Raw genomic sequence first — 15,218 nt, 5'->3', positions numbered from 1 at the left:
TCCGACGCGGTGGTGCCAGTTCCAGGGGCGGATCTCTTCAGAGACCCCCAGGTGCCACTGCACCCCCCAAATTTTATATATATATCATATTAGCCGTAATCTTAAAACAGGTATGTTGGTGTTCCAGCAGTCATTTAGTCTTTCAAGCTAGTAAAGGTCCCGTGTTCCCCCCTTTTATTTTTATTAGCGAATTCTTCATATTTTACTCAAAAAAGTTCATATTATACACACAAAAAAAGGGTCCTAGTGGGATTTGAACCAGCATCCCTCATGTTACATTCATGAAACTGTACCATCACACCAATTTAAAATTTTGTATATTTTTTGAAACGTTTTAATATATATTCTACAAATATTTGCAACCCCCGAGAAATAAACTCAAGATCCGCCACTGGGTGCCACAACCGGCCACCGCGCTGGAAAATCAATTCTCGCCGAAGAAGAAGATATAAGGTGGCGCTGGTTTGAGCAGAGCATTTTTAGTGAGAGTTTTTTTTGTCAAAATGAAGATATACATCTTTCCTTGATTTTGTGTAATTTAAGAAACCTAGGATTATCACACGTGTACACTAGATCTGATGGTTTATGAAGTGAACCCTATATTGTTCCAAATAAAAACATCACTTTCAGACAATCACCATCACCAAGGTAATGCAAAGTAGTGTTATGGGGGCATTGCATCTGGAACAAAAGGCTTTTCAAGTACTGTGATAGTTGTCGTGATCAAGATTCGTAGGTAAACACTGTTGAAGAACAGGCCATATGAAGAAACAAGTATATTTAGGGACATCTAGTGTATGGTAAATGATTAATTAAGCACCAAATATCCAATTTGTCCACGCATATGTAAAAATAAATTCCAAAAAAAGTTGACTTTTATCAGAGCCTGGTTTCGATCCAGGGACCTGTGGGTTATGGGCCCACCACGCTTCCGCTGCGCCACTCTGATTTCTTGTTATCTTCTTGACATTTCAAATATTTATTGTAAATATTCTGAGTATAAACTAGCGCATGTTGAGTTTCCTTATATCGTTTGGGTCTTTTGTGGCACTGATTATTAAATAGAAACTTGTCATTTTTTTAACATTATAACATATATTAACATCTTGTCGAAATAAAAAACATATGTTAACATGTTTTTATTATTATTTATTGATTCTACATAAGTTTTTCCAACGCAATTATTAGTCCAAATGAACTTCTAGTGCAGACTTTCTTTTGAGAAAACAACATTTGGAATTGGAACCAAATGAAGCATGAGGACTCTTGCTTGCGGAAATCTAAAACTTAGTCTATGAACTTGTCAATATAACATAGTTTACTTTGTATAAATTGTATTCCACAAAGATTTAGCTCGGACCGTCACTGTATCTGTATGCATTGCATCTAGCCATCAACTACAGCACTTTTCTTTTTTATTCTTGTACTTAAAAATTATTGAGCAGATAATCATGAATTATCAAATATTATTAGACACCAAATCTTCGTTCATTCATATCTTGTAGATATTTCTAGCAAATTATAATATCTTACGTACGGACCATTCATGTCATAGTGGGACTTTGGTTGTTAATCGTTTGTTAGTGCCTTTTGATGTATTTGATTTCGATCTTATGATCTCAATGAATGGCCAATGCTATAGATTACTTCGTTTTAAAATAATGATTTTTTTTTAAGAAGGTAAACCGACCTATCAAAAATGACATCTATGAGGTTTTAAACCAACACTATTAAACATTGATGTATTTGGTGTATTCTTAATTGAATATGAACAATCAATCTAACTTTTGGGGTTCAAGTCCTAACAGAAAAGAAAAAATTAACATAATAATTAACATACTAACATATATCATTCAAAAAAAATCCAATTTAATGTGTATAATCTTAGAAATAACAACCAATTCACAAGTCTTCTTCAAAAGAAAAAAATCACAAGTAAAACATAATAAAAAGAACTTAAAAAAGAGTATAATGTATAAGAGGGACTAGACTCGTAGAGAAGAAAAATTTCATCAACATATTTCATTCCTTATTTTCTTGGCTTTCTCTTATTAACAAGGATTCACATTCCTATTTTCTATATTATCTCTTTTAACTCTTTGACTTAATACACATTCATATTTATAATAAATGTGAAGTAGAAAATATAAAATGACCGTGACACTAATGATATTATAATAGAGAAATGATATTTGTACAATCATTTTTTTACAACTTTTGAAACAACCATCTTTCTCATACTCACATATTTTTTTATTCTCTCTCCTTTTCTTTCTCTCTCTATTATTCTTGTCCAATAAGAATAAAGAAAAAGTGGTTGTCACAAAGATTATATAAAATTGGTTGTACAAATATCACTCATCTTATATGATATCATTGAAAAAATATTTTGCTAACATGTGCCCTTGTGTGCTCCAATAAATGACACATGTTAGGATTCCAAATGTAGCAATTTTACATTGATATAAACATTTTTTTTACCTTTGAAACATTGCACGCACTACTTTTAAAGCAATACGTATTAAGTTCTTTAAAATGTGTCTTTTTAGGATAACGATGCATTGAAAAAGATAAAATGTTAACATTCTCCTTTAAAAAAAAGATAAGGCTTAAATGCTATTTTGGTTCCTTAACTATTTAATTGGTATCGCTTTGGTCCCTTAACTAAAAAAAAGATTGTTTGAGGATTTTAAGTTTTTTTTTAGTCTCGTTTTGGTCCCTTTTGTTAGGTTTCCGTTAGAGTTTTAAAAAAAAGTTAACTCCTAGACACGTGTCACCTTGTCATTGGCTCTGAGTTTTTTTTTTTTTTTTTTTTTCAAAAAAATTTATATTTTTTTTAAAATATATATATTTTTAAGGAAAAAATCCCAGAACCAATGACAATGTGACACTTGTCACCTTGTCATTGGTTCTGGGTATTTTTTTAAAAAAATAAAATATTTTTTATAAAAAAATATTTTTTTTTTTTGTAAAAAAAAAATAAAATCAGAGCCAATGACAAGGTGACACGTGTCTACACTTAACGTTTTTTATTAAAACTAACGGAAACCTAACAGAAGGGACCAAAACGAGACTAAAAAAAAACTTAAAATCCTTAAACAATCTTTTTTTTAGTTAAGGAACCAAAGCGATACCAATTAAATAGTTAATGGACCAAAAGAGAATTTAAGCCAAAAGATAACGATGCATTGAAAATCGGCTAATCAATTTATGAGATTGATAATCACAATAGTCGTTTCCATTTTAGCATAATCATATTTCTAATACTTTTTTAAACTTATCACCGTAGTGTAAGGCACTAACGTTAGCCAAATAGAAAAAGATTGTCTCCAACATACACATATATCATCTAATTACTATTATAAATGATAAATCATTTTTATGATTCATCAAACAATTAATGTATTTGATTGATAATATAGTCTGGATGCATACATTATTCAATAAATCTAAAAAATTATTTTTTGTTTTGTTTATAATAGTAAGTGGATGATGTATATAGTGTTAAAGAGTCTCACATCAGACAAAAAATAACATGAACATGTGTTTATTATAAGTGAACACAATCATCACCTCAAAAATTGGTTTACAAGTGAGGTCCAACATCTGTTTCTAAGGCATAGAAATACAAAGGAAGGAAGGGGAAAAACATAAAAATAAAAAAAATAATGAAAATTAGTTCCTTTTATTTTTGGTCTCAGCAGGTTTACTAGTACAGTTTCTTTGCACATCAATTTCCTAGTAAAGACAACGACCATGATGAAAAGTATGAGAAAGTTAGTACATATATCCCATTAATAGAAAATGCTAAAAATCTATGTAACCAAAGGAAAAATAAAAATAGTAAAATGTGCCATTTAGGCATATAGTATTAGTGCTAGCGTGACATGGTGTTTTAATTTAAGTCATTCCCTTAACATAAGGAATGCAATCATGTTTTTTTCCGTGTCATTTTAAAGTCTATCTTCTTTCCTTTCCTTAGTCTTCAAAATAGAAAGAAATAATTTATATATCAATGTTTGGATCTCTTTTCAGACCTTTGAGATAAGGTTTAACATTAACTTCAAAGATGTTGGAAGGTAAAGCTATGATAGAAGATACTGACATGCCAACTAAGATGCAGATTCAAGCTATGGCTTATGCTTCTGAAGCTCTTGATCTATATGATGTTATTGATTGCAAATCCATTGCTGCTCACATCAAAAAGGTTACATTTTTCTCTTCAGTCCTTGTACTATCATCAAGTTGTTCATAGATAGATAGAAGTTGTTCATTAAAAAGATAAATTGATATACAAATATTATTTTATTTTTCTTTGAATGTCATGTCAGGAGTTTGATGCAAGATATGGTGGTGGATGGCAATGTGTGGTAGGTTCAAGTTTTGGCTGTTTTTTCACTCATTCTAAGGGAACATTCATATACTTCACTCTTGAGACTCTCAATTTCCTTATTTTCAAAGGAGTTTGAGCTACTTTTTCTTCATATCTTCCCTCCATGAGTATCCTCATGTCATGTCTGGTGGCGAATGAAATTCCACCAAGGGGAGTAACAGAGAAAAATGCAGATCATTTTCCTTTATCCTTTTTTTTTCTTAGTTGTTTTCCCCTTTCAGATGGAGATTATATTAGTAACAACTCTCCCTAGTCATTAAGTGAATAATTAGACCTTTACCTTTGTAATGTTTTGAAGGGTGTTTTGCATTTTCAGTGTTCATTTTGATTTTGTATATATGATGATGGATATTTAGTTTATTTAGTTCAGTATTTTCAATGATAAAGATCTTCAGTTTTTCCTTAACTGCTTTTAACATGGTCACCTTATCTGAAAGTTGTGTGGATGTTCTTTTCCACTCCCTCATTTGTCCATAGTCTTAATAGTCAGAAGCAGTCACAGAACTAAAACTAGCTAAATTACATGTATGAAATAATATTTTTATGAATCAAGTTGATTAAATTAAAGAGTACACCAATATCAATTTGAAGATGAAGAATTTGCAGATGTTTAAAGTATATCAAAGAACAACAACAAGGCCAACTGAAATTTGATTAGAAGAAAAACTAATAATGGAATCAAAGGTAGGAATCCAGATTCGAATCAAAGGTGGGGACAACCTTTTCTTTTCGAAGTCCCTGATGTGATATCATTGGTACTTTTAACTTTTGTTTTTCATTTATCCTTTCCCTCATGAGAAATAATTTAATTGGAGATAGACTATTAAACCAGCTCAAAATTTATAGAATCTTTAATGGCCAATTAAGTAGCCAATTTCTGATTGTTTACCTACTCTTAACTCTTAAGTGATACTTCTTATGCCACATTATCTTTCAAGTATTTTATGCACATTTTAATTCAATAGGGTAATTATTTCAAGTAAAATTCAAGTAACACACACTTTTATCAGTTTATCCTTATGCTCAAACGATTATTACAAAGTATTGCCTTTTCAAACAATAAAATTTGATTGCACAGTAGAAAATTGATTCTCATAAACACTTCTTTATATTAAGAATGTTTCTTATTTTTAAGGAATCTAACTTGCCACCTAAATGAGATGGAACTTTTGTTGATTACATGGAACCTATTTAAGACATCACCTTGAAGATGTTCTCACATATGTTTCTTGCATACAAGAACAACAAAGAAATTATCCAAACCAAATCATGTGTTCAGAGCATCAGATAAGAAATATCTATAGCAGTTTAAGTTGTATAATAGACATTGACAAACCATTATTCAAATATAATTCAATCAATAATATCACAAGACTGGAGCCAAAAGTGGCTTGCCATTAAAGTGGGCTTCCAAGTTTGCAATCAAAAGGTCTGACATGTCATTGCAAGTCTCCACAGTGTCACTCCCTATATGAGGAGTGAGCACAACATTCTCAAGGCCTATTAACTCCTCAGAAACATCGGGTTCATTCTCAAGCACATCGAGTCCCGCTCCACCCAACCGTCTTTCGACCAACGCAGCCACGAGTTCTGGTTGGTCGATGATTGGTCCACGACCAATGTTGATAATAACCCCTTTTGGGCCCAATGCATCAATAACTTCACGATTCACAATATGACGTGTTTCGTCGGTGAGGGCACATGCTACAACAAGTATTTGAGAGTTAGCTGCCAAATCAGGGATGTTAGGGTAATACTTATATGATCCTGCCTCTGGTTTTTCAGATCTTGAGTGGTAACTAACTGGGCACCCAAATGCTGCAGCTCTCTTTGCTATTGCTGAACCAATCCTTCCCAAACCAACAATTCCAACTGCTTTACCACTAAACTGAAATGCTCAATAAAACAATTATTCATATGATTGTATTATGCGTTTTAAATTAAATAGCTTAAAAAAAATACATGGAGGACCAAGAGCAATAATTACTAAACTATAAACAAGCCATTTTTTGTCAAACAAATTTACTACCATCATTTGTTTTTAATTTGTGGATCATTATATGTTGGATCTATATTATTTTATTTCAATCATAGAATATTGTCCATATTATATTAGTCCCATGGTTCTTTTTGGTTTTGGGCTTTTTTGGTATTCTTTCGGTGGACCAGAGGTTTAAAGGTGGTGGAGGCTGATTGATCTTTAGAATAGTGGCTCTGTTTTAGTGATGAGGACAAGGTGTTTCATTTAGAGGAGTGTTTTTTCGGGAGGAGTAGTGGCGATGCTGTGTATGGATACCGTTTTTCAGTGGTTGTTTCGTGAAAGAGTCTATTTTAGGTGGTGATGTTTATTAGCTACTGCCTCAGGTTTTCGGTAACCGGAGGAGGTTTTTATTTTGGTTTTGATTTGGGTTATGGTGTACCGTCTATATGCGGCATCATTTGTACTTTGTTTCGTCCATACCTTGCGTTTTGCGGGAATGACGTTTAATAATATTTGCCGATTCAAAAAAATATATATATTAGTCCCACAGTTGTTTGGTCACGTTAGTTTTGTAATAGTCTCCTCATATTGAAACGAGATAACACCCGAGAATAAGTTTATAAGTAGATGAAGTTACAACCTGATTTTGTAAAAGTTAAGCTAGATTCAACCCAAATTTTTAAAAAACATAAAAGCTTAATCAAAATTCTTTGGTCGCTATTACCAAATCACTCGGATACTCGAGATGCCAACATGAGGGGTGCCTTAAAACTCAAAAGTCCCACATAAGATATGATAAAACATAAAAACCAATTCACAAGTGAGTCAATCTCATCTTTTAGGTTGAGTTAAAGTCAACCCCAATATTACAAATTGGGTGATCAATGGTTGACTTTATGGTGTCGTCGACAGTATACAAATATTGATTTTTGTTTCTTTAACCAATGTATTAAGAATACACACATTCCACAAATACTAAAAAACAGACACGAGTGAGTGTCCGACACGGACACGACATCTATGTCATTTCTCAAATTATCAGCAATGTTGATATGTTGTGATATGTGTCGGCTGATGTCAGTGTCTGTGCTTCGTAGCCTAAGGACTAAAAAAACAAAAACGTTAAAAGAGTGAGGTTGAAAAGAAAAAAGGACCTTAGAAGTTAAAGGATAATCAGAACATTTCCAAAGCTCACTCTTCACATATCCATCACTCATCGGAATCTTCCTGAACACAGCCAAAGCAAGAGCAATAGCAAGATCAGCAACATCATCAGTCAACACATCCGGCGTATTCGTAACACAAATCCCTTTCTCCCTGCATTTCTTCAGATCAATTTTATCAAATCCAACACTGTAAGTAGAAACAATCTCAAGATTAGGAAGAGAATCGATTGTATTTGCATCCGCTCCGATTTTGGTGTTGCAAACCAATGCACGAATTGAATTTGCGTGGGTTTCTGAGAAGGATTGGAAGGAAGGATAGTTCCAGAGTTTGAAGAGGTTGAAACGGTTGGAGAGTTGTTCTTCGAGGTTTGTGTTCATTGGGTATGTCATTAGAACACCAATGCTTTCCATTTGAAAATGTGTGTGTTTTGCTGTGAGATACAGTACAACAAACTGCTAAATACAAATGCTAAGTAATCTTCTTTTTTGAAAGAAAATGGTAAGTAATCTTGTTTTGCTAATATTCCCCTTATATTAGACTGGGGTTCGAAAGTTGATTACGACATACTATCTAATTATTTAGACGTTTTTATAAACTGAGGTAGATGCATGAACTATTCCTCTTATAATTTAGATTTAGATTAATTTTTATATAGATGATGTAAAACCTTTTCTATCCATATATGTTATCAAATACTTTTTGTAGATATTTTAGAAACTAATTGAAAAAGTGATAGCATAAAATAATTTAGGTTTAATTGATCTGTCGGTCCCCTAACATATTTCTTTTATTCAATTTGGTCTCATAAGACTTATGTGATCAAATTGAATAAAAGAAATAAGTTAAAGGACGTATTTGAGAAAGTTAAGACTTATGAGACGAAATTGAATAAAAGAAATAAGTTAAGGGACCGACAAATCAATTAAGCCAATAATTTATTTTCTTTTAAAAAAAATGATTAAATGTATTTACAAAAATAATATATTTTTATTGGATATTTTTACTTAAATACATAGTTATGTTTTAAAAAAAAAATATACGATTCTATTAAATCTATATATACTATATGATTATTGACAACATATTGTTATTATTATGAAAAAAATCATGGACACATTTGTGAAACCGGTATTTTGTCAAAACTTGAAACATTCTTATTTTCGCAATGACATTCCCATATAACTCAAATCTCACTTTTGAGAATTTTATCTCATTTGTTGTTAGATAGAGTAGAATCCACAAATCACCGGAAAACACTATAAACAATGTATGAGTCTAGAAGCTTTTCTTGACCCTAATGAACTATTGTTTAGTATGACTTATAGGCACAAAAGACGGACAAGAGGTAAGGGAGCTGAGCGAGCGTAGCGAGAGTGAAACGACCTTCCTTGTCTAAAAGTGGGTTAAAGAGGAAAAGTTGAAAGTCGAAATGACAAATATGAAATATGTACGAATATTAAAATCCAAAAGGCACTGAAATGAGTTAATTTAAATGTCACTTTTGTTACGGCTGAATGAGTTTTTGAATAATTAAGTTTTAATCTATATTTGCAGGTGCAGATGCCAAAATAAAAGAACTTGGCACTAAGATTTTAGACATGACAAGCAGTATAATTGGAAATTTGAATTGAAATATATATAGTATAGTAAGTAGTATATTCCTTTGATTCTTCAACTGAGGCATCAACACCGTTGAGTCATGCTACTTTGTAATTGGCTAGGCGTGCATGTCTGTCTTCCCTGGTCTTTAGGTATCTATATTTGACCTTTAATTACAACCTCAACTTAAGCAAATTTTCAACTAACATAATAATTAAAAAAATAATTCAAATTTTGTTTCTCTCACTCTTAAACCCATCCCACTAATTTCTTATACAACATGCACCCCACGTTCACACAACCATGCTCAAAAAAGAAAAAACTAACACAAAAACAAATCACATCCACTCTTTTGTCAAACTAAAAATGCAAAACAAAAAAAAGCTACAATTTCATTTCTTACTATACTTTGGCTTTCTCACCTGCATTATTCCTTTCTCTCCCACTTTCTCTCCCATTGAGGGTCTCTTACACCCTATGTTTTGTTCTCCCTTGTTCATCCATTGAATTTTTTTAAGTTTTCTTAAAACAAAATGGTTAGAGCAGGGGAGCAAGAACAAGAAGGTTACAGGAGCAAACTGTTTAATTTCAGAGGGATGTTTGATAGCAATGCAGGGAAACATACCAAGAGTTTGAGCTTTGACGCAGCATTGGATCAACAACTACCTAATGAAGATGGTTCTGCCTCATCAAAAAGTCAAGGATCAAATTCAGACAAAATTCCTAAGGCAAAGGTAATTAGCAAGGAGGAAATCGCAGCTAAGGAAGCCAGAGAGAAACTATTGCAAGGTTCGATCTAACCAACGTTATATATTTGCTAATATCATTCAAATTTTGTTACAATATCGTATTTGCATGAAGTTTAGATTGTCTATTCTAAAATTTGATATTCGTGGTTGTTTTTAATTCAGAGATGGAACAGATGAAGGAGAGATTTGCCAAACTGCTATTAGGTGAAGACATGTCAGGCGGAGGAAAAGGTGTTTCATCTGCTTTGGCACTGTCAAATGCATTCACAAACCTTGCAGGTATGTATTTTTCTTACTATACAGTTCTTGCTTGATTTGCAAGGAACAAATATTATGTTATATTCTTCCCATTTTCAGAAAATGATTCATATCATAAATGTTCTATTGTTTTCAATTTCCTCATTTGTTTTCTCATTTGTGAATTCAGCATCTATTTTCGGTGAACAAAAGCGCCTAGAACCAATGCCAGCAGAAAGGAAAGCAAGATGGAGAAAAGAAATTGATTTGCTTCTATCAGTCACAGATTATGTTGTTGAAATGGTTCCTTCACAGCAAAAATCTAAGGATGGCACAAGTATGGAGGTAATCTTCTCCCTCTCAGTTTAATTACTCTTTACGGGATATTTGTATTTCAAAACCTGCTGTTAGATTGAAAGCTTGACAATGGTATAAATTTGTTTGATATGTCATTAACTACGTCAAGATATAATTATAAATATCGATCTATAATACCTATCCTCATCATTGTTATATGATTGAACCTTACTTTTGAATGAATAGATTATGACAACACGACAACGAACAGATCTCCACATGAATATCCCAGCCTTACGCAAGCTCGATGCAATGCTCTTCGTAAGATTAATAACTTTGCCTACACATTTGTCACCTCTTGAATTTCTAAATTTTGAATTGATTGTTGATTGTTTTGAACAACCGGTGATGATGAGCAGGAATGTCTAGACAACTTCAAAGATCAAAATGAGTTCTATTATGTATCAAAAGATGCAGATGATGCAGACGGTGACAATGCAAAGACAAACAGTGATGATAAATGGTGGTTACCTACACCGAAGGTTCCAGCAGAAGGTCTATCTGATGCAGCTAGAAAATTTTTACAATATCAGAAAGATTGTGTGAATCAAGTACTTAAAGCAGCCATGGCAATAAATGCTCAGGTTTTGTCAGAAATGGAGATCCCTGAGAACTATATTGAATCCCTCCCCAAGGTGAGACAAAAAATATCCAGTGCTATCTTGAGTGTCTTAACCCTCTCGTTCCCATGAGAAAAAGACCATAGTAATCCCGGGTTCGGCCAAAAGATAAGAAAAACCTGGCCAAAGACTGCTCCAGTCAAGGTTCAAACTCGGGTGCTCCCAATGCATTCGTCCTTATTAACCACTTGAGTTCAACCACTTAGTTACGACTAGTACTATTCACTTAGTTAAAAGTAATCTCACATTTTCTTACACAATTTAAATTTTTCTTTTTCAGAATGGAAGAGCATGTCTAGGGGACGCAGCCTACAGGAGCATTACAGTTGAATTTTTTGATCCTGACCAGTTCCTATCAACCATGGACCTGTCATCAGAACATAAAGTCGTAGATCTCAAGAATAAAATTGAAGCATCAATAGTGATTTGGAAGCGGAAAATGAACCAAAAAGATAACAAATCTGCTTGGGGTTCTGCTGTAAGTTTGGAAAAAAGAGAGCTCTTTGAAGAGAGAGCGGAAACCATCTTACTTCTAATAAAGCACCGATTCCCTGGCATTCCTCAATCTTCATTGGATATAAGCAAAATCCAATTCAACAGGGTAAGAACATTAAATGGTAAATGATTGTTTGGATTGATTTATTTAATCTTATCTACTAGCTCAAGCACTTGTGATACTGTTTGAGAAACCTTATGGAAACAACTTATGGCATGGTCATAAGCTGTTTTCAGCTTAGTTCATAACCTCTCTAGGATAGCTTATGACAATTCACTTTATATTTTTGTTATATAAAGAGCTTATCTGTAAGTACTTGTATGATAAATGATTATCCAATAAGCGCTAATCTAATACATATATGAATATGATGAGGTTGGAAGCATCATCTAACATAATCATTTCATGATAATGGATTTGTTATATATGTTTGCAGGATGTAGGGCACGCCGTTCTTGAAAGCTATTCAAGAATATTAGAAAGTTTGGCCTTCACAGTACTTTCAAGAATAGATGATGTACTTCAAGTCGATTATCAAGTTCAAAATCCATCTGGAAAAAGGAGAATTTCAGTTTCAAAGCCATGCCCTAGTCCTAGAGAAGAGATAGATAATGGCGGCGCAGAATTGCCTGGTGCAATGACACTATCAGATTTCATGGGTTGGGGATCTGATCAACCCGACACAGACATGAAGAAGGACCCTTTTGAAATTTCAGATGACTTTTACAAAGACATTGAAACCAAGCAGCAACAAAAACTTCCGGCCGTAGTGACCAACAAGAAGGTGTCATACCTCGAGACATTGGGAGTCATGAGAAGTCCGACGTCGCGTCATTAAAGCACCGTACTTAGATTCATAGAGATGTTTAATTCGTCGGAGTCTTGTTTGTTTTTGATCGATTCTCTCCTTTTGTACATAGGAATGGCAGAATCAATTGAAAAACTATCAGAGATTTTTCCTCTGAAGGATTTGTAGTCTGGTAGCTACCAACTTGAGGTTTTTTATGATACCACAATGTATCATTTCTATTGTTTTGTGGTTATAATTTTTATGTAGACATCATTACCAGCTAATGTGTGTAACAAACAACTTCAACTAGTATTTACTTTCCATTGTTTTATAGAAATTTACTTTCTACAAACTATCAGTCTAAAATTGATATTTCCATCCTAACCATGTTTTCACAATTTATCAAAGTTTTAGCAGACTTTGCTCTGTATTTTTACTATATCAAAATAATGCGCATATACATATGAACGTTTAGAAGATTATCTAAAATTTGATCTTTAAAATATTCAAAATAGCATCATCATATGATTCGATGGTTATATAGAGTGATTGTAAATTTTGTAAAATGTTACTTCGTGTGCAAGTATGCTAGTAGTTACACCCAATACCGATAGTTTCTAATACCAAGTGAGTGTGTGCAAGATTACTGACTAGTTTTATCTCATTTATACACGAGTCCATATGAAGATAATAAGGATAACTAATCTAACTGACTATTAACTAACTTCATCTCTAATAGAGATGACAAGAAATGATCTTGAACGTATAAAACACATAAACGGCCGAAATTATTTCACTTGAATCAAAAATCAACTATTGTTTTTGGTGAACGGCTGAAATTATTTTGTGTTACTGTTTTACCACAACTTAAATAAGGTGAAAGACTCTTAGAGACTGTAACATCTACATTTGGGAAATATAATTCTCTATAGTTGCTCCTAGCCCCAAATCCAAATTAAGACCGACATTACAAGCAAATAGCCCAAACCCCACGACTCAAAAAACACCGGTTAGGATAGAAAAACATGAATCCAAATTAAGACCAACATCCTAATGAAATTGCTGCAGACTATATATCTTTGCTTCCATTGAAAATAGAGACAATGACACTGTATTAAGACTAGTAATAGGCATCATTGAATTGAAGTAAGATGTAAGCATACTTACACATCATGCAATAAGAGATAGATATACATGTTTAGTTCAAAATAAGAAAAGTAAACACATTGAATTGGGAAACTAAATTAGATCTTGCCACGAGGACCGAGCTTTGGTGGAAGCTGTGGACCTTTCTTGATTGGTAGAATGTCACCTGAAGCTGTGGCACTGAAGTATGCAAGAGTTGAACCACCTCCTAGGATCAAAAACTTGAGCAATAATCCTCTCTTTGTGAATGGAGCTGCAAATGTCTCAAAGAACTTGCTCTGCAATGCCAAGTTTATATCAACAAATGAGAGATAAAGTTTGTGCATTTTCAGACAAAGAAATCAATTAATTTGGTATGAAAAAAAAAACATTTTGCTGCCATAAATCAATTAGTTACAGCATCGAATACACGAATATACTACTCCCTCATTCTCATATTAAATATCTCATTTGAAATATTTATTTGTCTCACATTTTTTGTCATTTTAGAATACCAATGAAGAACTGATTACATTTTTCTAATAATATACACTAGCTACTACTTTAGCAAGGATACTTCTTGTTTTCTTATAATAAGGACTGGAGCGAGTACTAATACGGATACTTTAGTAAGTAAAACTCATTTTATCAATAAGCACACTCAATGATTTTCTTAAGAAGTGTGCATAACCTTATAAAGACACTTAATATAAGACAGAGGGAGTACAATCTATAGGACAGCAAAGGAGACTTAAAGTGAACTTATAATGAGAACATGTTTAGATTGACTTTATTCACTGACATAAATACTTGTAAGACTATTTGAGAGAGCTTATGAAAATAACTTATGACATGTTCGATTGTCCATAAGTTATTTTCAGCTTATTAGCTTATAGAAACAGCTTATATGAAAATAGTTTAACTTTATTTTATGTTTGTTATAAAAAATAGCTTATACATAAACACTTATATGATACGCGCTTATGCTATAAACACTTAATTAAACTATTTTATCCAACAAATAATCTGTTAGATTAGATCAACAAAATCTATGGCCTTCCTAAGCCTAGACACATATAAAAATCACTTTATGTTCACTACTTACTTACTACAAAGTGAATGCACAAAAACAAAGTAAAGTGATCTAAAATCCAGTAGACAAACCTGAAGAGGGTTGTAGGGTGAGGGTGCATCTGAGCCGTACAAATCCCACTGACCTGTAGTGTTGCCAATATCCTCCAAATCAAAGTACACACTCTTGTCACCATACTTTGCTACTACAGAGCCACTCCTGCATATTAATTATGTTATGTTAAGCTTTCACATACAATTATTATAACCCAAATAAAGCAATATTTATATTTATCTGGCTTCTACAAAACATAGACATAAAATATGAGTTTATTTAATATCTTGAAAGTTGTGAAAGTACCTTAAATTGTTGGATTTGAAAATCTGGCGAGAGGGCTTGAAAGTTAGCTTAGTTCCAGTAATGGAACTGCCAGCAAGACCCTTGACATTGAGACCAGCTGGTTGTACACAAGCTAAGCTAGTAGCAAGGGAAGCCATATGGTTTATTATCTTCCTCTTGTGTGTGATCAAAATATGACATGCTTTGGTTTTTGATATCTTATTATGTTATTCAAAGAATCTCATCTTAGATGCCACGTGGCAATTGTGAAGATTTAGAAACTCATTTATAAC

At 32.9% G+C, this 15,218-nt stretch overlaps 4 protein-coding genes across 4 annotated transcripts; 2 read left to right on the top strand and 2 right to left on the bottom strand.

Moving 5' to 3' along the window:
• Positions 1-3,827: 3,827 nt before the first annotated feature.
• Positions 3,828-4,775, top strand: LOC11430678 (probable dynein light chain). Its single transcript, XM_003597700.4, has 2 exons — positions 3,828-4,207; positions 4,332-4,775. Exons 1-2 carry the CDS (start codon positions 4,070-4,072, stop codon positions 4,467-4,469), a joined length of 276 nt encoding a protein of 91 aa, XP_003597748.1. The 5' UTR covers positions 3,828-4,069; the 3' UTR covers positions 4,470-4,775.
• A 703-nt stretch (positions 4,776-5,478) lies between these two features.
• LOC11430677 (glyoxylate/hydroxypyruvate/pyruvate reductase 2KGR) lies at positions 5,479-8,088 on the bottom strand. Its single transcript, XM_003597699.4, has 2 exons — positions 7,529-8,088; positions 5,479-6,281 (listed from the first exon to the last, which is right to left on the bottom strand). Exons 1-2 carry the CDS (start codon positions 7,949-7,951, stop codon positions 5,760-5,762), a joined length of 945 nt encoding a protein of 314 aa, XP_003597747.1. The 5' UTR covers positions 7,952-8,088; the 3' UTR covers positions 5,479-5,759.
• A 971-nt stretch (positions 8,089-9,059) lies between these two features.
• Positions 9,060-12,726, top strand: LOC11442005 (rop guanine nucleotide exchange factor 12). Its single transcript, XM_003597698.4, has 7 exons — positions 9,060-9,929; positions 10,052-10,168; positions 10,317-10,471; positions 10,670-10,744; positions 10,843-11,118; positions 11,384-11,704; positions 12,036-12,726. Exons 1-7 carry the CDS (start codon positions 9,674-9,676, stop codon positions 12,435-12,437), a joined length of 1,602 nt encoding a protein of 533 aa, XP_003597746.1. The 5' UTR covers positions 9,060-9,673; the 3' UTR covers positions 12,438-12,726.
• A 714-nt stretch (positions 12,727-13,440) lies between these two features.
• Positions 13,441-15,129, bottom strand: LOC11442004 (photosystem I reaction center subunit VI, chloroplastic). The gene is made up of 3 exons (XM_003597696.4): positions 14,947-15,129; positions 14,679-14,805; positions 13,441-13,813 (listed from the first exon to the last, which is right to left on the bottom strand). Exons 1-3 carry the CDS (start codon positions 15,081-15,083, stop codon positions 13,634-13,636), a joined length of 444 nt encoding a protein of 147 aa, XP_003597744.1. The 5' UTR covers positions 15,084-15,129; the 3' UTR covers positions 13,441-13,633.
• Positions 15,130-15,218: the final 89 nt, after the last annotated feature.

This window comes from Medicago truncatula, chromosome 2, assembly GCF_003473485.1.
Source record: "Medicago truncatula cultivar Jemalong A17 chromosome 2, MtrunA17r5.0-ANR, whole genome shotgun sequence".
Taxonomy (NCBI): Eukaryota; Viridiplantae; Streptophyta; class Magnoliopsida; order Fabales; family Fabaceae; genus Medicago; species Medicago truncatula.
The sequence above is the reverse complement of the archived record's forward strand: the minus strand, read 5'-3'. Positions and strand labels throughout refer to the sequence as shown.